At 40.5% G+C, this 24740-nt stretch overlaps 2 protein-coding genes across 4 annotated transcripts; one reads left to right on the plus strand and one right to left on the minus strand.

The window, feature by feature from the left end:
- Window positions 1-680: 680 nt before the first annotated feature.
- LOC135083525 (stabilizer of axonemal microtubules 2) lies at window positions 681-12184 on the minus strand. Its single transcript, XM_063978295.1, has 13 exons — window positions 12036-12184; window positions 10836-10983; window positions 8882-9085; window positions 7563-7749; window positions 6953-7095; window positions 6501-6592; window positions 5878-5988; window positions 5230-5326; window positions 4328-4514; window positions 3111-3203; window positions 2737-2849; window positions 2151-2244; window positions 681-1079 (listed from the first exon to the last, which is right to left on the minus strand). Exons 1-13 carry the CDS (start codon window positions 12041-12043, stop codon window positions 997-999), a joined length of 1560 nt encoding a protein of 519 aa, XP_063834365.1. The 5' UTR covers window positions 12044-12184; the 3' UTR covers window positions 681-996.
- A 3106-nt stretch (window positions 12185-15290) lies between these two features.
- LOC135083521 (uridine phosphorylase 1-like) lies at window positions 15291-24200 on the plus strand. 3 transcript variants are annotated; one of them, XM_063978289.1, is made up of 8 exons: window positions 15291-15401; window positions 16219-16322; window positions 17654-17774; window positions 18522-18677; window positions 21487-21672; window positions 21908-22046; window positions 22769-22962; window positions 23911-24200. In XM_063978289.1, exons 2-8 carry the CDS (start codon window positions 16225-16227, stop codon window positions 24004-24006), a joined length of 990 nt encoding a protein of 329 aa, XP_063834359.1. In that variant the 5' UTR covers window positions 15291-15401; window positions 16219-16224; the 3' UTR covers window positions 24007-24200. The 3 variants fall into 3 exon arrangements, with proteins under 3 accessions (XP_063834359.1, XP_063834360.1, XP_063834361.1); XM_063978290.1 differs by lacking the exon at window positions 15291-15401 and adding an exon at window positions 15426-15493; XM_063978291.1 differs by lacking the exons at window positions 15291-15401; window positions 16219-16322 and adding an exon at window positions 16521-16539.
- The last annotated feature ends 540 nt before the right edge of the window (window positions 24201-24740 follow it).

A 24740-nucleotide genomic window follows, 5' to 3' on the forward strand; every position in this document is an offset into this window, starting at 1 on the left:
AAAAGACTGGATGCTAGCCCCTTTATTACAAAAAGTTAGACTGGTTAGTCCCGGGTTTACCTTTTTTGTACTAAGGCTCCCTTCTGGCTCTACCAGCTGGCTCCCTTTGCGCTTCTCACCGCGTTCCCGTCGCGCGAGCTGGCCGAGCCTGCCGCCACGCTGGCCCAGGCCGGCCTGCTCAACTCCACGCTGCTGCAGCGGCTCAAGTAGACAATAAACGCGAGAGACAAATATAGCGGTTTTATTTGTACGTGGGTCCATAGGTCACTTTGTGACACGTCATGGATCATTTCGTGACTTGTCATGGATCACTTCGGGAGACGTTGTCATGGGTCACTTCATGACACGTCATGGGTCACTTCGTGACACGTCACGGATCACTCCGTGACATATTATCATGGGTCACTTCGTGACACGTAGGATCAATTCATGACATGTCGTGGGTCACTTCATGACACATCATGGATCACTTCGTGCCGTGACACGTCATGGGTAACTTCGTAGCACGTCATGGGTCACTTCGAAGTACGTCATGGGTCACTTCATGACACGTCATGGGTCACTTCATGACACGTCATGGATCACTGCGTGATCATGTGTCATAGCCTAATGGGTCACTAGACTAGATGACGTGTCGGTTCAAGGAAACTGCTGACTAGTAAAAAATTAAACCAAGAAATTATAAGTTACTTTTATTTAAAGTAAATAATTACGAAATATAATTTACATATGAATTAACATCAATAACGTTTCTAAACTACGACTAAAATCGTATTTCTATGTTATTCTACAAAATATAATTTTAAATAAACATTATCGCATATCGAATGTCACGTCCAATCACAATTTCACTATCACAGAAGAATTATCATTCAATAAAATAACCGCGTTATTTTATAACAATCCAAAGCTGATATAACCTCGAAATCACTACGTCAATACGACGCCATTTTAAATTCGCTGAAATTTGGAACGCCAACAAAATGGCTGCCGTGGCTACGTGCAACACTCCGCCTTGGGGAATGTGCAGGCACATGGGTCGGTCGCTATGCATTCCGCTGGGCATATGCAGTCACAAGCTGGAATGAGAAAGAAATACCCGTTAATAAAATGAAGCGTGTCAGAACTACCTACAGTTAGCTGCAAAAGAAGTATAATTTGCGTAAAGAGAAAAGAGTTTAGGGCCTCAACTTGAGGATGTCAACTCAAGCAAAGATTTGTACTATCCGTTCGCTTTAAGTTTGCCGCTGGCGATATGACGTCACTTGAAGGGAAGCGTCTATAACTTTAACAAACTACCTATATTTAAAAAAATAATTTATTATTATTGATAAAAATTGTGTATTTGCGTAAAATAAGACATTTATTGCGTTTAATCCCTAACTAATTGCGTTTAATCGCGGTTGGGGAGGGGACGCACATTCCACGGACCGGCAAACTTAGCGCGAACGGGTAGTATCGGTATGTAATCTTTGCTGACATCTTGCGTAGTCGAACTGGTAAGTGCTTTCTGTCTCGCTTGGAGACATTTAACACGAGTGTGGTAGCTAGTGAATTATGTGTAATGTGTTCTGTTCTATATTGAAATATTACATCAGTGCGAGTATCAACGTGTTCGCCTCAACTTACTTTGAGCGATCTATAACTACACTACAATTCAACTGTGAAGGTAAGTACTTGTATAAATTAGTATCAATACTGGTGGTGGTGGTGAGACTTTTGTATTACTTACCTTCTTAACTATCATAACTAACGCCCGTATTCTCAAACATTACTATGAGGTCTCACAGTGCGGGTGGACGCACAGGGTGACACACGAACCAATCACAGAGCTCTATTCATCGCTGTGCGTTTGATTTGCTGCTTCACTTAAGCGAGCATCGTTTGTGAATACGGGTGTAAATTAGCTTTAAATTAATCTAAACCGCTTAAGTTAGACGCTTGAAATTTGGCATGCAGGTACCTTAGTAAACTTAAAGCTTAGTTACAACAGGATATTGCAAAATTCCCACGGGAACGGGAGTTAGCGGAAAAAAACATTTGTATGGAAAAAATCTAAACCGCGTAAGATAGATGAAGGGCGTAAAACGGGATCCACGCGTATGAAGTCGCGGGCGGCCGCTAGTGCTAGTATAAAAGAGAATGCTCACGTTTGCAGTCTCCATACGAGCAAGGATCCATGTACTGTGTGCAGTCTTCTCCAGGTGGCAGGAACGATGACCGGTAGACGGTTGTGCTCTCCAACTGCAAAGATAAATCCTTATTAGGCCATTTTGGTCTACTATAGGAGTACGACCGTCTCTAAAACCAGACGAAAATTGGTGATTCGGCTTGCACACCCCACGCTGGCCACATGGCTTGAAGAAACAAAATATAATGTAGACTCCAGAGTTTCCAGATAGATAACATCACTTTCAGTGGGCTGTCCAACCTCGCTTTCCTCACAGTGGCTTACGACAATAGGGAATATGCACGGTTTTTTATTTCTCACATTTCAGTAGCTTTGGCATTATCATATCAATCGGTGCTTTTCTTTAACAACATTTTCAAAAGATGCCTAAGAAGATAATATAGACGTTAGAGATCTCATGACGTCATTGGTCATGTTAGAACGACACGCAGTCCCATACAAAAGTTACTATGGGTGGGTGACCTTTGACGTCAACTTTATAATGCATATTCCCTATTGTGTGCGAGTGTGTGACTATCTTATAAAGGCTGAAATAGGGATCTTACCCTCTGGCAAGGCTTCTGGTACTGTCCCTTGCAAGCCCATGGGGGCTTCTGGGGCGAAGGCACGCACACAGGCTGGTAAGACATCTTCTGGGTCGTACTGCTCTCCATTTTAGCTGAAAAAACAATTGAAAGTATTTAGTGAGACGACAACGACGATAAATCTGATTATATAAATTTTTGCATGAACATTTTCGATATCAAATTTCTGACTTCACCATTAACATGGGCTAGTGTCGGCTCATATAATACCCATTTACCTAACATCCTGTATAGGCACTATTTGTTGCAAAGTTACAACTATAGGACCATAGATCGATTAATTCAATCTACATAAAACACATTTAGCATCGTTTTTAGAACCAGAGGTGTGATACCTGAAGGCTTCTCGTAGCACTTGTTGGGCGCATACGATTCTGGCATCGGGACTCTCCCAGGGTTCAAATAAGACATTCTGTTCACCGTGCGATCTGTAAAACATAAAAAGTAAACGAGTGAGGCCTAAAATTATTTACACGAATCAAAAAACGGGCCATAAGGCTTGACCGCAGGAAAACTATTGTACCTAACGTAAGCGCAGTTTCGCACCGAATTTCGAATCCATGAAGGGTCTAGAAAACTAACAAGAGAAGTCTGAATAAGGATCTCGGATCTAGTGACGTGCTAAGTGCGAAATAACTCGTAAGTAGGTCGTTTAATATTTACTATTATCTATTCTGTCCCGATAGTTTGGATTAAAATTATTTATTACGAGATTAATTGGACTAATCACGTATCTAACTAATCTAATACCAACCTAGAAACAAGGTAAACCTTTTGATACGACACTGTAGTAAGTATTAATTACATAACTAACAACAAATTATCTACATGCTTATTTAGACATGCCATGTCCCCCGTATACCGTCGCTCTAAGTAAATTACATCGTGGTAGTAACGTGAGCACGTTCTGACCATTCAGACCATAAGTGCGTAAGTAAATACCTAGATGAGCAAAGATAGAAAATGCATCTGGTATCAAGTGGCCGTTTGCATAGCAATTAAAGCGACACATGCCATTGCAATTTACGACGTGCTTGGGTTAGGAATTACCTACTCATCATTGCAAAAGTGCAGTTACCTACTTTTATCTTTACTTGTTTGGAATATGGCCTAGGTATCCATGTAAATCTAAATGCTAGGATACAAATGGTAAGAACTGCTTGTAAATACAGCAAATTGATTCCATTCTGATCTCTGATGCGTAGTAGATACATGTCGTTATGCATACAATCGCCGTTTTCATTATTTGTTCACTTTAGCTATTTATTACAAGTCCTAAATTAGTATCTTCATTTACACTATGTCACACTGACACGGTGACACCGGAGGTAGCTGGGCCTACGACGCCAAGCCTAAACGCCTATAGAAAAGTTTCATGTGTTATTGTGTTTAGAGTAAAAGTGCTACTTAAAAGCTTACTTGAAAAAATAAAAACGAGTTTTAGGCACATTTAACGTTGGTGTCAAATCAAGTGACAAATTTCAAATGCACTTTTTTGCTCCACGCCACGTCTACAAAAATTTTGGGACAACCTGTATATTAAGTCGCTTACTTTCAAAAGGCTGTTCAACGCTGTGGAACTTGTGCGGCGGCTTGCAGCTCTCAGTCAAGATGCAGGGCTTCGGCACAAAGTCGTGGCGCTGGGTGGTCACGTTCTGCATGGGACCCTGCCCCCACATGTCGTGGTGGCACGGCCGGATCGCTTGCGTCACGCACACCGGGTTCGGCAAGAACGATAGCTGAAGGGAACAAAAGTTAAGTGAGTATTTTCTCTTGTTTTTCTTTGCCCTAGCCCTTTTAGGGTCGGCTCTCCTTGTTGGGGCTTAGGTACTAATATTTGAAATCAATTATTAGTACCTAAGCCCTTTTCAGGGCACATAAGTACGTTAGAACGTGGTTAGATTGAACCAAATACAGTAAAGTCAGCGTCAAATAGTTCGTGATATCCAAAGTAGCCAAAAAGTTCGCAACACGTCTTTCTGGGGTGGGCACGCGTGTAGGTATACGCGCATGCACAAAATAACACGTCGCTGTAATATTATTTAGGTCCTTGCTCATGAAACTCCGGCTCGAAGGACCATGAGGCGCGGCCGCGCGCGTATTTGTGTATGATAGGGCTGGATACTGCGGGTTTGGGGTTTCTTGATTAAAACACAATCTTCAGATAACACACTTGTGTATTCGTGGGAGCCGAGACGAGAGAGAGAGAGAGAGAGCAAACATTGCCATTACACAAAAATTAAAATCCACAGTTTAGTGTTGCCATGCAACAGTCATCCAAGTACTTAACTGATACCTAACCCGATTACCTAGGTACCAGACTGACTAACACCTAAGTGCAATAACTGCAATAGTTATCAACGGTCAAGTGATAAAAAGACGTTGGGGAATTTTGTTTATTTGCTGCTATCTCTTGAATTATTGACCGACCTTCGATCGTGTGTTTGAACTTACCTTATGCACAGTGTCTCCTTCCATTTGTGCTGTAGATGGCACTAGGTTCGGGGAGGGTTTCACTGGCACCGGTATAGGCGCCTTGGCCGGCAGATAGCTAAAATAAAAGGAACATTCAATACAATTGAAAAGAATTTAAAAAATCTGGTGACATTGTGACAGATGCCCGGTTTCTGATTGAGAATTACAGATTGAGCGTGCTCACCAACTTACCCAAGGATTAATATGAATGAATACTTATGAAAAGTTATCAAACTTGATTAGATAATAAGCTCGCTCAAGCCAAAAAATCGGGACATTGTCATTACCAAAACTACAAGGCTGTGATCTTAGGATTACTTACCTATACAAGTTACAAGACTAAGTATACGCCCGTATTCACAAAAATTAGTAGGTACTATGAGGTCTCACAGTGCGCGTGGACGCACAGGGTGACACACGAACCAATCACAGAGCTCTATTCAACGCTGTGCGTTCGATTTGCTGTTTCACTGAAGCAAGCATCGTTTGTGAATACGGGCGTAACTCTACAGGACAACTCCTATAGCCAAACCTAGTTTGGCCTCATGAAACCCAACCAGTAAAAGTTGAGTAGTTGAGTAGTCCTATAGCTAATAGGTATAGGAGTTCAAAAGGCTTTGGGGTCACCTGTTTTTGTAAATCGTCTGCGTCTCGAATCTCTTGGAAGCCGTCACCGGATTGGTGCAGCTGTCAGGGAGGATGGCTTGACGACGGCAGTCGCTCTTCGCGTCTAGAAAACTAAGAGCACAATGACTGTAAGCAACAAAGCTTCAGGTAGGTTCGAACTGGTTGTTGATGATGATGATTCATCAGACCGATTTCCGCCATGGCCATCACTTCAACTCCTGTGTTGGCGGTGCTGATGCGCCCGAAGATGTGTGATATAGACTTAGCCGATCTTCGCGAACTTTCGTTTGTGTCAGCCAAATGACGTCCACTGCTGGACAAAGACCTTCCCCAAAGTTTTCCATAACGACCGGTCCTGTCCTGCCCGCAACCAGGTTCTTCCCGCGACCTTCACCAGATTGTCGGTCCACCTAATGGGAGGCCTGCCCACGCTACGTATATTGGCCCCTGGACGCCACTAGAGAACTTTTTTGCCCCAGCGGCAATCATCTCTACGAGCTAAGCCCGCCCACTACCACTTGATTTCAGCAATTTTGCGGGCTATTCAATTCGCTATAGCAATTCGCGAACTTTATTTTAAACACAAAACAGACAAAAATACTAATTCGAAAATTAATGTGTACCTCATAGTGTACGTCGTGTTTCCGTCTAGCTTGTGACACGGCTTTTGATACTGCCCCTTGCATGCCCATGGAACAGGCTCTTTTGGCAAGATCTATGGACAAAAACAATAAACCGAGATGGAGAAAATAGCGTATCTATTTCGTTCGATCCAGCTAAATGACATCCACTGCTGGACAAAGGCCTCATCCAAGGATTTCCTTAACGACCGGACCTGCGCTGGCCGCATTCAGGTTTTTCTAGCGACCTTAACCAGATCGTCGGCCCACCTACCTATTTATCAAAGCGAATTTCTATTATGAAGAAAGAAATTCTGCTTCTGCAAAGAGGTTTAACTGCTGATAGATTTTGATAAGTTCCTCTTGCTGCCAGCGTAATATCAAGCGTCTGTCATTTTAGGCTTTGATGATGCCTTTTCTAAGTCTACGGATCTAGTGATAGCTATAGACCTTACCTGGTTAGGCATAAAGCTCATTTTGTGTGTGGTGGTTCCCTCCATCTTCGCAGCGGGCTTCTCGTAGCAGCGCTCCGGCGCGAACGATTTTGTCAGCTCAATCTTTTCGGGAGGCAAGTACGATAGCTTGTTGATTGTGCGATCTATAAAACATCAATCGTTATTTACTTTTGATCTACATTACTATAGGTATGCTTGAAATATAGAGCTTGAAGCCTAAAGCTTTTAACGAAGTGTAGCAGGTACCCGCGAGTAGGTATGTTTAATGAAAGTTGGTACTTCTTTTCAAATATTTAATCTTATGTTTTTCGTTGACAATCTACAATCACACAACTATAATTTAAAGAACTATAACATTTTTTGTCAGTTAATATGATTATGGTATAAGTCCAAACTCCAAGATGGGCTGCAAACTGCAACCGCAGGCGACACTGCGGCTAAGGCTGCGGCTGACCGCAGTGAAAAAGAAAAAGTCAAAGAGACCGTGCCGTGGTGGCTTATAGTTTGTGGATCTGCACTCTGCAGTCCATCTTGGACTTGTATCTTCCTCTACAAGATTAAGAAAATCACATCCAAATATAAAAGTTCTGACAGCAACAGTGTGGCTCACTTTCGAACGGTTGCTCCACGCTGTGGAACTTCGGGGGAGGCTTGCAGCTCTCTCTCAACACGCAGGGCTTCGGCACGTAGTCGTGGCGCTGGGTGGTCACGTTCTGCATGGGACCCTGCCCCCACATGTCATGGTGGCACGGCCTGATAGACTGCGTCACGCACACTGGGTTCGGGAGGAAGGATAGCTGAGGAAAACCACCATATTTTTTATTGATGGCGAGGGGGTTAACTCTTTTGAATGATTAAAAAAGCGTGTCATGCCTAAAAAGGTAGTTGCTCTTGTTTACTGTATTTGCGCCACTGACGAATGACAGGACTATCTTACGAGCAAGTGAGTCCAAATGCGACAGTCCTCATTCTGCTTAGGAGCTCATCAGTTGCGTCTTTTACCCGTGGTCCCCCCAAAATGTCCCCCTGGTGGGTCCACAGTTATTTTTTTTACCTGTTGTCCCACCGTTCTGAACAGTGTTTGCCAGTGGGTCTATGGGTAATTTATTTTAACCATGGTCCCACCACCACCACCACCAAATTACCCGTGGACCCACCAGGGGGACATGTTGGGGGGACCACGGGTAAAAGAGGATCATTTGGCGCCAGGTTTCCACTTGCGAATGACAGGATCTACCTAGCGAGTACGCTAGGCACGTCAATTAGTGACCGCAAAATATGTTAACTTTCTTTGCACGGTCAACCGGCGACATGAAAGTGGTAGGAGCTCTTAGGATTCAAGGCTAGGGTATAATACGGTACCTGCTACTGCGATAATATGCGATACGTCAACATAGCGTTACATTAGTTGCAACAAGTTGTATTTTTGTCGCTGACGTCAAGGGTCTCCAAATTCTTACGACTGATTGTTTATAAGATAGTATTCGATAAAGAAATTATTACAAAGGTGTGATTAACTGGCAGACAGCGTGTTTTACTTTTTGGATTACACTTACTCTAACCGGCGTACTTTTTGAAACTATTCATCTCTACCATTATCATCATCATTTAATTTTCCTAATTCTGATGTCCAGTCCAGTCCAGGCCTCCCCCAATGATTTCCATAATGACTGCTACGGCCTCCACTCCAGATCCCAGAACCTTGCTGCCCCGTCAACCGTCACTTCTGCGAACTATGCGCCGTGCTCGTTGCCACTTCAGCTTGCTAATCCATCGGGCTATCTCAGCGATTTTATTTCGTTAACCGTATACGATGAGAGATCAGAGATCAGAAATAAGGAGATCCGGATCTCCTCATTTCTGATTCGATCTTTACGAGATAGGTGATGAATCAAATAAAGAATGATGAATCAAATCATTTAACCATACCTTTTGCACAGTACAGCTCTCCATCGGCTCGCAACTCGGCACCAGGTTCGGCGAGGGCTTCCTGGCGACTCCTCGGAGGTTCTTACACCCGTCGACCGGTAGATACGACATGTTGTAGGTCGTACCCGACTCGACGCGCGCCGTCGGCTTCATGTAGCAGCGGCGGGGCGCGTACGAATCGGGGATCCGGGGTTGCTTGTAGCACTAAGAAACAGGTTTTAAGGAATAAATAATATTAAAACCCGGTCGAATTAACTGCGCACCTGGCGTGAAGACACACGCTCTGGGACGGATGGGACGAACGCGGGGAGGCGCGGTGTGAGTGCGAGGGAGAGTCGTATTCCAGCAAGATGCGCACAGTTAACTTGATCGGGTTGAACTTAGTTACTTCAAAGGAACAGTCCTGTCGACTGTTTAAATTGATTGTTTATTGTTTACATAAAAAGAAAAAAGTACCTACATACGACAGGACGTCAATTTATACACTGTGGCATCTTATGTTGCTGTAATAGAAATAATTTTGCACTAAGAATGAATAGTCTGATGTCACTGTACTTTACATTATTACACCTACCAAACAGAGAAATAATTATGTAGATGTCGGCAGTTTTAAAAACCTAATAGGCAGGGGAGACCGAGGAGAGTTGTGACAGATTAGAGTTGTGACATTGTCGATTTTTGGCAACCTATTAACTTATCAGCGAGCGCGCATTTGTTAGCTTGAGATTCGAACTAAAAAACGCGCACTGTTACAAGCTCGCTAAGTAGTTAATAAGTTCCAAAAAATCGACTATGTCATAACTCTCCTCTGTCACAATTCTCCTCGGTCTCCTCTACCTACTTATTTATGTAAGCTCACAGACACAAAGCGGGTTGGTTTTTCTCACCATTTTTCGAAAAGCTAACAGAAAAGTCAGGACAATGTGACAGAGTTGAACAAAATTCACACTCAAACTGTTTTAATGAAATTCAGCGTGTCTGAAATACAAGCTGTACCATGGAACCAGGTTGTACCAACTATACTATGTATACTGCACTGCGACTAAAATAGTCGAAGCGATGCTTATAATCTAGCTTCTGTCTGGGAATTCGTAGTTAAAATAACAAAGCCCCTGTTAAATAATCTCTATATTAAGAATCTTTCAAGTTATTTTATTATTTTCTGTAATTTTTGTACCACAAAAGTTCGCTGCGGATTTTTTGGATAGAAATGATCAAATTACTATTTTCGTCGAAAAGAAAGAATATCATGGATTCAATTAAATATTCTTTATGTGATCAAAGTGATGAGAAAGAGTTTTGTAACTATTTATTTATTTATTTATTTACTCATGAATTGAACGGTAGTACCAATTACACTATTCAAACAAGACGTAACAAAGTTCAGAATAACATTTAAGAACTATGCGTTATGAAATCGGATTTTAAGCTGACTGAGCAGCATGGCAATCGGGGCGCCCAACACGCACGCCTGAAAGACGCGTACTTAGGTAGGTACACAATAACGAGTGAGATTGAAGGAAATAACGAAAACAATCAATTGAGACTGAATTGTTACTGAAGCATTCGAGTAGGTATGATTGTGATCACATCACAGCCGAAACAGCCGTGAGTACCTATCTACGTAGGTATGTAAAGAAAATATCGCGTTGAGACCCATAGGGTCCTCTGAATAGCCACATGTCCTTTTTTGTACTTACATAATAATAATTATTTTGTTTTGTAACATTTTCCATATTTTCTAAAATCTATTTCTATTTTCTAACCGCAACAAACAAATTGGACATAAGTAATATGGGATGTAATTTATTTAAAGGTGATCAAAGGAAACTAAAATAATAATTAAACTGGAGTCCACTTTCATCACCTGGGTGATCAAAGCCAGGTGATCAAAGTGGAATAGACCGTTTATAGTGGCGAGTCGATAGATGTCACTGTTAAAAATATGCCTCACCGGCTTGACAATCGGCGGCTTCCCACAGCAGCAGCTGCGGCACGGGCACGGCTGCTCCTGCCGCCCGTCCATCGGCCTCCCGTCCTGCGGGCCCGACTTGACGCCGGCGGTCGGCGCGCACGGGGCCGCCGCTGGGCATGGTATGCACCTTGAACAATAACATCAAATAAAATCTTTTATTCAGTACTTCTCTTTAAGCCACGTTTTCACTAGGGGACATGACGCGGAGATAAGTCGTCCGACATTCACGTAGTTTGTCTCTGCAACTTTATCCCTCGACATCTGACTTGTTCACACTAGCCAGTAGTGAATAGTATGTCGCTTGAGGAGCCACACAAAGCGACACGCGTCCTCACTACTCAAAGGCTGTCGGGCGGCTGTCGAGGGACACGAAGATCGCGCATGTCGACGCTCGCAGAGCATCGACAAGCGACAAGTCTCGCGACCCGTAGATGTCGCAAGCGACGTCGGGCGACATCGCGCGGGACACGTGAATTTCGTGTCGGGCGACAGAGTCGCGGGACAAATGTCTCCTAGTGAAAACGCGGCTTTAGACAGGTGGCGCGACCCGTGACAGTCCACGCGACCTGTCATTGGCGTATGATCGCGCCGGCGATGGCGATCTGCAGGCGTTGGTGTGGTTGAAGCTTTAAGCCCTTTCCAGAGTTCTTATACACGTCTCAAATATATGTTGCTTGACTACTTAGGGACAGCATGGGCTGGTGCTGAGAAGAGGATAAAGAATAAAATACAACAGAAGAAGAATAACATGAACAAAAGAACATGAAAATGTTGGCATTCCATGAACAAGACGTTAAATGGCGGCGCATGATTGGGAAAGCCGAACCCGCGTAACGGGATAAGGCGAGGCAGAAGAAGAAGAATAACATTCAGCATCAGGTTTCACAGGGCATTGAAAAAAAGGTTCATTCATTTTGCCCAAATGATGTCTACTGCTGGACAAAGGCCTCCTCCAAGGATTTCCACAACGTACTGCTTCCATACCTCAGGCACTTACTCTGTATGTGCTAGACCTGTAGCTCTTACTGACTACCCTCATGAAATTCCATGGCAAATATCGTCGACGTCGGTCAGGCTACTACCTACGACAATACTTAGACAACACATAGGCCCAACAGTGGGCCAATAGGGACTGAAACATGTCTATGGATTTACACAGAAAAGAACAAAAATACTCACTCCGGCATGATTTAGCAATAGCACCTAAATCTAAAAATTACACTGTATAAAAACATAAAATAAAACTAAAACCTAAATAAGAAAAGGTACTGAAAAGATTTTATAAAAACATCTCTACTGAAATGGATCATAGAAAATGACAGGAGTGAACATTCGACCGTTTGTTTTTTAATTTTTAAATATTCAGGTTGGTTTTTTCTTTGAAAGAGGTGGTACTTATTATGTACTTAAGTACAAACTTTTTGTATTTTTTTATTGTGGATTTCTACATTTATTATAGGTTGCGAAAAGTGAGTTGAGGCCACACAAGCCAAGATTATTATTGTCTGTATATGACTGCGCTGCTTGACTTAAGGTCCTATGTCCCCGAGATGGGGCAGAGGGCGTCCACAACAGTCCTCCATCGCGTTCGGTCTTGAGTTTCGCGTTTGATCTCGCTCCAGGTCTTGCCGATTTTCTTCGCCTCGTCTGCTATAGTGCGCCGCCAAGTTTGCTTGGGGCGACCACGTTTGCGTTTTCTAGGGGGTTCCAATCCAGAGCCTGCTTGGAGATGTGATTAGGATCCCTTCGGAGAGTGTGGCTAATCCAGTTCCACTTGCGGCGCTTGATCTGCTGGTCTATCATGACTGCGCTGCACTGTATTCGATATTTTGAACTTGAATGTGCAATGCGTTCTGTATTAAAATAGCTGAGTGACAATATAACTTCGTGAATGAGTTAGCAAATGAAACAAATCAGTGGAACATAATTTATATTCTTTAAATATGTTCAATTGGGGTTTCATTACATTACCAATATTTAACCTTAAGTGAAAGAAATTATGTATCATTTATTTTCAAGTATTCGGCTTTTCACAATTTATCAAAACCATCCATTTTTTATAACTATCCCGCCAAGAACTTTTTGTTTTTACTTATGCTTTTATTAAACTTTTGCTTAGTATCGGTTCCTCGCGACTTTCTGGAAGATGTAACCTAATCATTGGTAAAACCCAATGATGTAATTGGAATATACGTCTGATTGCAGAACTGCAACTATAAACAAAATGTGCAAGAAATAGAGAGAGCTATACTCTCCCATGCATAGTTTATATTGGGACATGTACAATTACCTGAAAAAGTGCTTACTTACATAGGTACTTACTATAAAGATGAATTTACATAATATTAAATTAAATACGCTATGTCGATTATATTTTAGTATTTTACTAAAAGATGAAGCACATGATGTCCTGCCCTGTGTGCCCAAACAACTGTACGCAGGAAAATTTAATGAATGCTACTGACAACGCCACTCTTGTAGCGGAGTTTTGGGCTGACACTAATAGAATAAAGATAGGACGACGCCACTCTTCCCGTGGATGTCGTGAAAGCCGATTATCCCCCATAACCTGTTTGGCCAGCGTTGGGAGTGTAGGCAATCCTCCATTTGCCTTTGATGAATGAAGATAGAGTCGAGAGAGTAAAAAGAGAAGAGAAGAGTAATTTTGTAGTCAATATCTTTACATTCCATGTTGTAGGTACATAAGTTTAGAAAGTTGTGTGTTTACATATTATCTCATACATAATTGTTTGTACCCTACCGCTGCTAGAATGCTGGAGCGATTTTGGAATTAAAAATGTCATGTATACCTAAAATAAAAATAAAATAAAATGTTAGTACCTAGCTTTATCAAGCGGTAAGATCAGATACTAAATGACTACAAACAAGTGATCATTTATTTTACCGTGTAGCATAGACTCGTGTAGGTAGGTAGGTAGATTCATCATCATTTCAGCCATAGGACGTCCACTGCTGAACATAGGCCTCCCCAATGACTTCCACATCGCACGGTTGGTAGCGGCCTGCATCCAGCGCCTTCCTGCTACCTTTATCAGGTCGTCGGTCCACCTTGCGGGTGGACGTATCACGCTATAGGTAGGTAGGTTACACCTAGTTATACCCAATTTTTTGTACTTAGCAACACGAGTTATACGCGTTGTAATGAAATAAATATAAAATAAGTAAATAGGCAAAGTTATCACCATAACGAGATAATGAACAATGATAAAAAATCAAGAGAAAGCCGGTGACCTAACAGGCAGCATTGACCTATTAGATATTGATAATATTGCGATGATGATTGAAAACACAAATAATAATCGCTATTTAAGTAAATATCTTATTTTTATTTGTCTTCAGTATTTATTAACTTGTTATTTCCACTCTATCTATCTATAAAACTCAAAGGTGACTGACTGACTGACTAACATAGTGATCTATCAACGCACAGCCCAAACCACTGGACGGATCGGGCTGAAATTTGGCATGCAGGTAGATGTTATGACGTAGGCATCCGCTAAGTAAGGATTTTACGAAACTCCACCCCTAAGGGGGTAAAACGGGATCCACGCGTACGCAGTCGCGGGCGGCCGCTAGTTAATAATATAAATCCTTACACATTTTACATAGTAGGTACTGTTTTGGTTAAAGCATCAAAAAGCTTGTTGCGTTGGAAAACAGTCCAGTACTTACCTCCTAGTTATTAAAACATACCAGACTAATTACAATTAAAACGTTCATATTATTACCTATTACAATTCTATTGTGGTATAAACTCGTATAAAATATATTTTCTATTCGGATTTTTCTGCACAAATGCTAAATAGCGTTGAATTAATCAAGGTTAGGTTGTCAAGATTTTTGATATTATACCTAAGTAGGTACCTGCTGTAACTTGTAATAATATTTAGATCTATAGAGGAATAAAAATGCCAAGTTCTTGCCACCCTTTCTTCTGTGCTTCCTCCGTCATCTTGGAGAAATCGTATAAAACGACAAAAGTTTAAGAAAGTTATAACCCTTTCTTCACCGTTACCTTCTCCCATTTATTTCTGAAACCCTTGAAACTTGTAATTATGAAATAGGAGCTTGCTGTTACCAATGTTGGTTTATTAGTTATAATTATTATAAAAAAAGTGTAGGTATGCAAAATAAGTAATAATTTTACCAAAAAATATTTTTTGCAGTACTTACCTACCAAAATCAATCATGATGACATTATCTTTTAATAATGTGATTGTTTGCAATGCGAAGTACTTTGCACGCGAGTGTACTTACATCGTTTTATCTCTGTTTATATATTTTTCTTTCAATTTCTAAGTATTACGAACCAATATACTAGCGAGGGTTCGCTTTAAGCTAGCCTAAGCAGCTATTATAGATTAATATAATTAGATAATGATAAAAAGATAAGATATTATTATGCATTTCAATTGCTGTTGTCTTGCAGTGTGTTTCTGACAGTGCGCATGTAAACACGTTTTCGATAAAACATTATTAACTTATTACAAATATTTTGTGATACGATTTGCCGAAGAGAAATACGTGAGTTTTTAGTGTGTTTTTTAATGTATGCGGTTTTTAATTTCTTTCGAATGTCAAAACTATTTTATTTACAATTTTATAAACTATTGTAGGTAAGTACTTAGTTAATTTTATTAGGCATTATTATTTAATCATTATGCAGTAGTATGCAGATGCAGCAGTGGGAAAAATAATTTATAAGTAATTAATTTTATTTATTCTTTATTATTTACCGCCAATACTTACTTAATACGGTATAGTATGGAATAGCTATTAGAACGTTCTGCATAATAAAGAGCTCGTTTATACTTCTGACGTCAAATTAATCTATCTATCTATATAAATAAAAATGAATTGATGTTCGTTAGTCTGATTAAAACTCGAGAACGGCTGGGTCGATTGAGCTGATTTTGGTTTTAAAATGTTTGTCGTAATCCAGGGTAGGTCTAAACGGTGAGCAAATACGCGCGCGATATTGTTTTTCTGTGACAGACAAAATTCCACGCGGGCGAAGCCGCGGGCGGAAAGCTAGTAAATAATAAAAGGGTTTATAATAAAAATTCAATTAAGTTGTTGATAATTTGAAAGTGATGGTGGTGAAAATAAACAACTTGAAAAAAATAGCGACTCTAATCGCTAAAAAAAATTAATTACGGCTACGGAAAAAGAGGCTGACAAAAGTGACTGAGTTTCTTCCGCCACTTTTTCTCAGCGCCAGCCCATATGTTGTCTCGAAGTGGTGGTAGGGCAAGCTATATTTGGGACGTGTATAAGTGCCATAGAAAGGGCCTATGTACTGAATAAACTATTTGAATTTGATGGTATTTCTTATCAACAGTGAACCATGTCTTGTGACTGCGATTATATCTTGAAGAAAGAAGATGTAGAGACGCAGCACTACTCCAATTGCAGCTCTCTGGCAGGAGGGGCGGCCAAACTCAGGTATAGTCCGTCATCATCATCATCATTTCAGCCAGAACGTTCACTGTGGAACATAGGCCCCCCTCCAATGATTTCCATATTGCCCGCATGAGGGGCAAGCAAACTTAGGTAGAGTCCCTCGTCATCATCATTTCAGCCACAGAACGTCCACTGTTGAACATAGGTCCCCTCCTCCAATGATTTCCATATTGCCCGCATGAGGGGCGGCCAAATTCAGGTATAGTCCATCATCATCATCATGATTTCAGCCAGAACGTTCACTGTGGAACATAGGTCCCCCTCCAATGATTTCCATATTGCCCGCACGAGGGGAGACCAAACTCAGGTAGAGTCCCTCATCATCATCATTTCAGCCACAGGACGTCCACTGCTGAACATAGGCATCCCCCAATGATTTCCATATTGCCCGGTTGGTAGCGGCACTTGCTAAGATTCCTATGATCGTAAAATAGACTTGTTTCTAACTTAAGAAAATCTCTCTGAAACTTTGAAGCTCATAGCAGACTTATCAACTCGGAAAGGTATAAAACACCGTATCGCCTTTCGCGAGCTGTCATCGCATTTCGCGCGCTGTCAATTGCGAGGCGAGGCGTTTATTTACGATGCCAGTTCATTCGGATTTTCATAGTGAACGCACGCGTGGACTCTGTGAGAATGGAGGAAAGCGATGAAGAACAATGCAAAGCGAGCGCCGGATTGTATCCACTGATCGGCATTACGTATGACGTCATCGGCAGGCATCGCAAAAGTTGCCTCTCGGAGCATAGGTGTCGGCATTGTCGATGTGCGATGCGTACGATGCGGACAGGTGGACGCACTTATATGAGTTTCTATATAAGTAATACTACGATGTATGGATTTTCATACAAAGAACACTGACCGACTCGAGTTGATACGGTTACGTACGATCCTATTCCGGGTTGATAAATTTATGTGCTGCGTCCTTTAGCGCCTACGCTAAAACTTGCGCGAATACACGAAGCGGTGATCGTTTTACTAAACATAATTAAGTCAAGTAAATAGAACATTAAACATTATAGAATTAACAATAAAAGTATTAACTTAGTTTAAAGACGTTGGAAATAGCATAATATAATTAATGACAGTTTTATTATGAGTGCAATAATGAGTCTAGCTTTCTGAATAAGTAAACCAAACGGAGTGAGTAATTCCACTCTACCATCCGTGCCACCAGGATCTACAGTTTATTGGTCAATAAAACTCGCACTGTTTTAGGTGGACAGTCCTGGGGCCTACCTTTACATAAAATTACAAAATAGTAATATGTATTTTATTGAAATACGCGGTTTATTTCGATATTTCCCTTACAGAAACCCGGATGGCACCTTGACATTGAATAACAAGCATCTGAAATCACTGGATTCGGATTACCTGTATCATTTGGGCATAGACACCGGGAGCTATGATCTGTCCATGTTTGAAGACGTTAAGGTAAACATTTATAAATCAATATTTTAGAAATAATTACATAAAACGTCAATATTAAGGCTGAACTCAGCAATAAAGTTAGGTGGTGCAACTGCATCACCTAACTTTGACCGTAACTATGACGATAACCGGTGTTTTTACCTGACTGCGCCAGAAGGAGGGTTATGTTTTTCGAGTGTATGTATGTATATAGGGTGGAATTTTGTAATGCCACCTGGAGGGAAAGTACACTTAATACTGTAGATAGAAAATTTTACTCAAAGAAACCATTCCTTTATTTATGAAAAGAAAGAGAACTGCATCCTTTATTTTTGAAAAAGAACTTGTGATCCCCAAATTTTTGAATCCCCTATGTCCATCAGCGATAATGTAGAACTTTTATGGTGAAAGAATTTTTGAAATCGGTCCAGTACCTCGAGCATGAACAACTTTCGTCTTCGAATAGTTTGCGTATTCGATAAAATTCGATACTCAACCATCGATATAAACGATAACGTGACAATTTTGATTCTCAAAATAAGTTTCGTGCAACCATTTCTCATACTAAGTTCACTTTACGATACGTTCACAAGGGCGCTGTTTTAGTTCTCGTTCTAAATCTTTTGATGGCGATTCGAATACGCAAACGATTCGAAGTCGAAAGTTTTTCGTGCTAGAGGTCCTGCAGTAGTATTTGAAAATATTCGTTACGAAATACAAATCTTTTCTCGTTAATATAGTAAGTAAGAAATATGATGTTTTCTGTTCCAGTTTGTCTGCTTGGGCGGTAAGAAGCATAGGATGCACGAGTTTGCCAAGTACATGGCTGGAGTACTCGGCTTGGAGACAGGGGAGAAGCTGGTCAACTTGACCAAGCATTCCAAGAGGTTCGCCATGTACAAAGTAGGCCCGGTCCTGTCTGTCAACGTGAGCTGATTAATTAATTTAAACAGTTTTTAACGCGATACGCGGCCACGGCCGGTGCAACTCGGTCGAAACGACAGGCAAATATAGGTAATATAACCGCCTCTGTGGTCTAGTGGTAAGACCACCTGCTTCAGACACAGAGGTCCCGGGTTCGATTCCTAGTTGGGACAGATTTTTCTGTTCGGTTTGGTTGGTGGTAGGGCTTGTTCTAAGTCCGCCTGGCTAGCTACCACCATGTTACCTAAGTCTGTCGCCATAACAACAATGTTAACAGCATTGTTGTGTTCCGGCAGTTAGAGGTAAGATAGCCAGTTCCTCCGTGGTTGAGGATTCCGGGTGAAGCTCGCTTCCACCTTCGGCCTGATCATCACTTACCATCAGGTGAGATACAGGACAAGAGCTTCCTCGTTGTGGATAAAAAAAAATTCAATGTCACCTATCTGCATATCGCGTTAAAACCTGTTTAAATTAATTCAATTATACAACGCAAAAGTTTAAAATTAATTACTTTTTTTAAGTCCCGTGTTAACCCCTGGTAAGTTAAAATCCACCATTAACATTTTCATGTCAAACGTTGCCAAGAAGAGACCTTTGCATTGTTAAGAAGTTATCAGATATCATGTAGAGTCAATATTAATAATAACTTTAAATTATAATAACTTTAAATTAAAGGCCCTATCTCTTTTATCTATTGTCAGGGAATCCCCTTGTCGCGACTTTATGATGTAGATAGCATGCTATACTTACTCTGGGTCGCACCATCTTACTTTAACTTTGACAAACGTCAAGAATCTGTCAAACTCCATACAAAAAGCACCGGTTATCGTCATAGTTACGGTCAAAGTTAGGTGGTGCAACTCAGCCTTAATCTGCCTAATAATATTGATAATGTGTTACCCTTAATGTAAATAAAATGTAACAAGTGCTGACTTGTTCAATTATTATCAATAATCATTGATCTTGTCATTTTCGTAAATCGAGGAAACGGTGCATGTTATCGCATGCAGTTTAAGTATAGTCAGACTGCAACGTTTTTGTTGAGTTATAAGACGTGTTGTCTTCCACATGGTAACTTAGTACAGTCGCAGAATGAAAAGGTTCGTCACCTTAGTGTCGGTTTTCGCTTGCATTAGGTACTGTAAAAGTTAAACCTGCCAACATAACAGTGCAAAAAACAGTGCTGCTAACATTTAAATAAATATGACGTTTGCAAACGAATAAGGTTTTGCTTGTTTATTTTTCTATTCCATCAGTGCAATGCAATGATGACATCACCAATTGACAATAGTTTTTTTTATTTAATAGAAATAATAATGGCAGGTTGAACCAACAAGAAGGTTTTAGTATATCAATCATAATAATCTTCTTGACAAGATAAATGGTCAAACAACGTCGATCTGAATAATTTTGAACTTTACTGACGAACAGTTAAAGATTATTTTCTCTAACTCGAGATTATTCTGTAACATAGTTTCAAAAGGTAATTATGTGCTCGCGATTCGTTGAAGGAATCAATTTGAAAACTGACGAACCTTTTCATTCCGTGACTGTACACACGCATTACAGAAAGCATTAATATTTTCTTAGGCCCAGAACAGACGGTGAAACGCAACTGCAACGAAACTGCAACTGCTAGTTACTTTGAGTTGCATCTAAGTTTCTGCCATAGCTTCCGTTGAGAGACCACACATGACGCGACCAGTTTGAAACTTTCAGTTTCAGTTTCATTCATCAGGATCATCAGAAAGTTGCAGTTTCGTTGTAGTTGCGTTTCACCGTCTGTTCTGGGCCTTTATGTTAAGTGTGAATCTACAAACTTCATAAGGCCAGCACACTATGAACATGAATTTTAACGAAGATTTGGTGATTTGTAAAACTATTTTAATTACACAAGAAAAAAATTTTCGAACATGACAGATTATCGAAGCAACTTCGCGAATTCGTTGCGTTTGTTTGAAATTGTCAGCTCGCTGTCTGTACCTTTTTAACCGACTTCAAAAAAGAAGGAGGTTCTCAATTCGAGTGTGTGTGACCGACACCATAGCTTATCTAAATATACAATGTGTCCGGGCTTGTAGTGATCAAACTTTAAGGGCATAATCTATGGACAATTTTTACTCCCTTAAAATGTATGAAACTTGTATCTGTTTTCTACTTCTACTAATAGATAATTTTATTGGCTATCGCATGATATAACATTTTTGCTTATTAATGTTAAGCTACCCACGCTATCACTTGTTTTTGAAAGAAGAGGTGAAAACTTAAAATTCAAAACTTAAATCCTTGCAATTTTGCGAGAAATGGGTCAAGCCCCAAATTTGAAGTATTTTCATCGATAAAATTGTCCATAGATTACGCCCTTAAAGTTTGATCACTACATGCCCGGACACACTGTATAAAAGGAGAAACTGACTGACTGACAGACCAACGCACAGCCTAAACGGCTAAACGTAAGCACTTGAAATTTGGAAGGGACGTAGCTTAGGTACCGTAAAGGTGCACTAAGAAAGGAATTCCCGAAATTCCCACGGGAACGGGAAATAGCGGGAAAATCCTTTTGTATGAAAAATCTAAACCGCTTAAGTTAGACGCTTAAAATTTGGCATGCAGGTACCTTAGTAAACTTAAAGCTTAGTTACAACAGGATATTGCAAAATTCCCACGGGAACGGGAGTTAGTGGGAAAAAACATTTGTATGAAAAAATCTAAACCGCGTAAGATAGATGAAGGGGGTAAAACGGGATCCACGCGTACGAAGTCGCGGGCGGCCGCTAGTTAATTATATTAACGGTTTACTTTCCCTTTCCAGCATGGCATCGGAGTTCCGTCCATGACGACCGTCCTTCAAGAGGTCATAAAGCTGATGTACTACGCCAAGGCTAAGGACCCCATCTTCATCAGACTGGGAACCAGTGGGGGTCTCAACGTCCCGGCGGGGTCCGTCGTGATATCCTCGTGTGGACTCAGCGGGACAATGGAGAAGTCTTATGACTTGGTAAGTGGGAAAATAAGCTTTATTGCAGTTCGTCGTAAGGCTTGATTATGAAATCCAAAAGGCCTTGGTAAAATTATGGGAATTTTGAAGACTTTAAGGTTAAGAACCGTACCAGAAAGCGCAGCGTGGAATGTCCAAGACGTGTGGAATACAATGTGAACTGACAAAAATTACCGGTTGTTATGGAAATCCTCTTTAACTTTATAATTTACTTGATTTATTTTTATAATTCCAGCCAATATTGGGCCAGGTCAGACGTATGCCAAGCATCTTGGACGCGAGGCTTAGTCAAGAGATTCTTCAGGTCGCCAAGGGCATCAAAGAATTTAATACCTACATCGGGGCTACTATGGGTGCTGACGACTTCTACAGAGGTTTGTTTTATTATTATAAAAGCGCTTTTGAAAAGCCTAAATTGCAAACAATAATAATTAAATGACTTTTATGACCTAACTGAGGCAACAATTCATGTTAATTTAAAAGTATACATTGAACTCCTACTCAAAGATTCTAGATTCAATTTCCTGAACTGAAAATTGAAATTGACTTTAAAAAACAGAATTTTCAAGTTACGTCTAAGATGGGTGTTTCCAATCTCTATAAATAAATTGAAGTATAATAGATAACAAGAGCAACCCCATTCTTCTCGTGGCATTTAAAGCAAGAGATATCAGTCCTTCCTCCCCAATCAGTCTAGACCGCATGGGCCAAATCCTCCATTCGTTTATAGTAAATTAGAGAGTCGTGCTCCTGCAATGTTCTTCTTATTAATTTCGTTGCGGTTCCAATGACAGAATTTAGCTTTCCCCAGGACAAACTAGACCTTCACTGGTTGGGTTTTTATTGGCCGTCAAGCTGTAGATCCTGGCTATACAGGAGTCGCAGCTGGTGTAGATCGTTTCATCCACGAAGACGCGCCCCACCATTCTTCCACTAATGTTTGTGTGTTATCGGTACACGCTAAATTAATCAATGAGTGCACACGCGCACAACATCAAACTCCCCGCTCCTTGCGCTTCTCTCGACCAAAAATTGGTGGGGCGCATCTTCGTGGATGAAACGTTCTACAGTCCCGTTGACTGTATTTTTCTAACAGGCCAGGGGCGTTTGGACGGGCCGTTCTGCGACTACACAGAGGAAAACAAGATGGCGTTCTTGCGTAAGCTGGCTGGACTGGACGTGAAGAACATTGAGATGGAAGCTACAGCCTTTGCTGCCTTCACTTCGCAGGCAGGCGTGCGTGGTGCCATCATTTGTGTGACTTTCCTAGATCGTCTCCACGGGGATCAAGTAAGAATGCATTTTAAGGCTGAGCTGCACCATCTTACTTTAACTTTGATAAACGTCAAAAATCTGTCAAACTCCATACAAAATGCACCGGTTATCGTCATAGTTACCGTTAAAGTTAGGTGGTGCAACTCGCCCTAAGTGATTTATGTTTTAGTTGACCACAGTCACAGCATCTGAGTGTAGGTTGCCCTTTATTAACATCTACCCCCTTCTAGCTTGCCACCGGGGTGGAGGTTGGCACTAATAGGTGGTGTTTACCACCTCGGTGGAAGAGTGACATGTGACGTAACAACAGCGCTGTCCATGATATAGTTTAAGCAAGATTGCAACATATTTGAAGTCTCGCTGACGTTTCACATCCCAAAACACAACCTGCCGCACCACTCATCTAATTCAGTACCTCTAGTAGGAAAAACTTTCGAGTTCGTTTCGTTGCGTATTCAAAGTGTCATCGAAAAATTTTGTATGAAAAATTAAACAGCGCCCCCTATATTATAGCCGCCCTAGGGGGCGCTGTTTAATTTTTCATACAAAATTTTTCGATGACACTTTGAATACGCAACGAAACGAACTCGAAAGTTTTTCCTACTAGAGGTACAGGAACCTTTTTATATGGCTGTACGAGTAGTATAGTTTTGTGTGTTGTGCAAATAAATCAGAATTTTTATTTGCTTAAAGTAAAAAAGTAGTAAAATGGTATATAAAATAATAACATCGCATATGAAGAGATATACCTACCTACCTATTTATTTATCCTAAGTGGATATGAAAGTTTATTGCACAATATTTATGGAAATGGAATTGGCAATGGGAAGGTGGAAAAAATCCATGGAGGCGTCAACTCTTGTACTGGGACTCACTGATTTAATTTCTAATGATTTTTCTGTTACTTCTTTATTTGCCAGTTTATTTAAACTCAATAATAACAATATTTATCATTTCTTTCAGGTGCTTACCCCTCCGGAAACTTTGGCCAAGTGGGAAGAGAGGCCTATGGCTATTTTAGGAAAATTAATTACTAAATACTGTGACAAAAAGGCTTAAAATATCAACGAAATATAAAAAAAAAATACTTTTTCTACTAACTCTGAACGAATATGGTTTATGAGATTTTATTTTAAGAATAAATTAGACCTAGTAACTTAGGGTACAATAAATTAAAAACCTTAAATTGCTTTTTATACTTTTGTATTGTAATCATCATTATTCAATATTATTCAATAAATAAAAAAACTCAACTTGAAGTTTGATTTCATCTACACACATTATCTTTGTAATTTGTTAGGAATTACTTGTAGCCTGTAATGTTATTCTGATGAAAAGCAATGCTACTATTTCGATGGATGCATGTTTCCTACTTTTTAATGAAATAAAAAGTGTCATCTTACCATTCTCACAAACTTTTAAATATAAATATTATCTTTATTTGTGAATCATAGGTAACGTAAAACATGTTTCACACTTAAAATATTGTAGGTAGAAATATGATATTGACTGTACCCATTAATCAATTTATTAAAAAAATCAAAATATTATACTTATATTAATTCAATACTACTTTGGTATATGGTATTCAATACTACTTTGCGTAGACCGTTACATGCATTGGTCCCGTAGTACGCTCCGTAGTCGCCCCAATGATTTTTCCCTCCAAATCCGTTAGTTCGTAGCCAAAGCTTGGAGCGGGCGGACGGCGCTACGGTTTTCGTAGCGTATTTGTAGCAAAATATCTTAATTTCCTTTATAAAAACCCCGCCCTCGGTGCGTTTTCACGTTTT

The sequence above is a fragment of the Ostrinia nubilalis genome, chromosome 23 (genome assembly GCF_963855985.1).
Source record: "Ostrinia nubilalis chromosome 23, ilOstNubi1.1, whole genome shotgun sequence".
Classification (NCBI taxonomy): domain Eukaryota; kingdom Metazoa; phylum Arthropoda; class Insecta; order Lepidoptera; family Crambidae; genus Ostrinia; species Ostrinia nubilalis.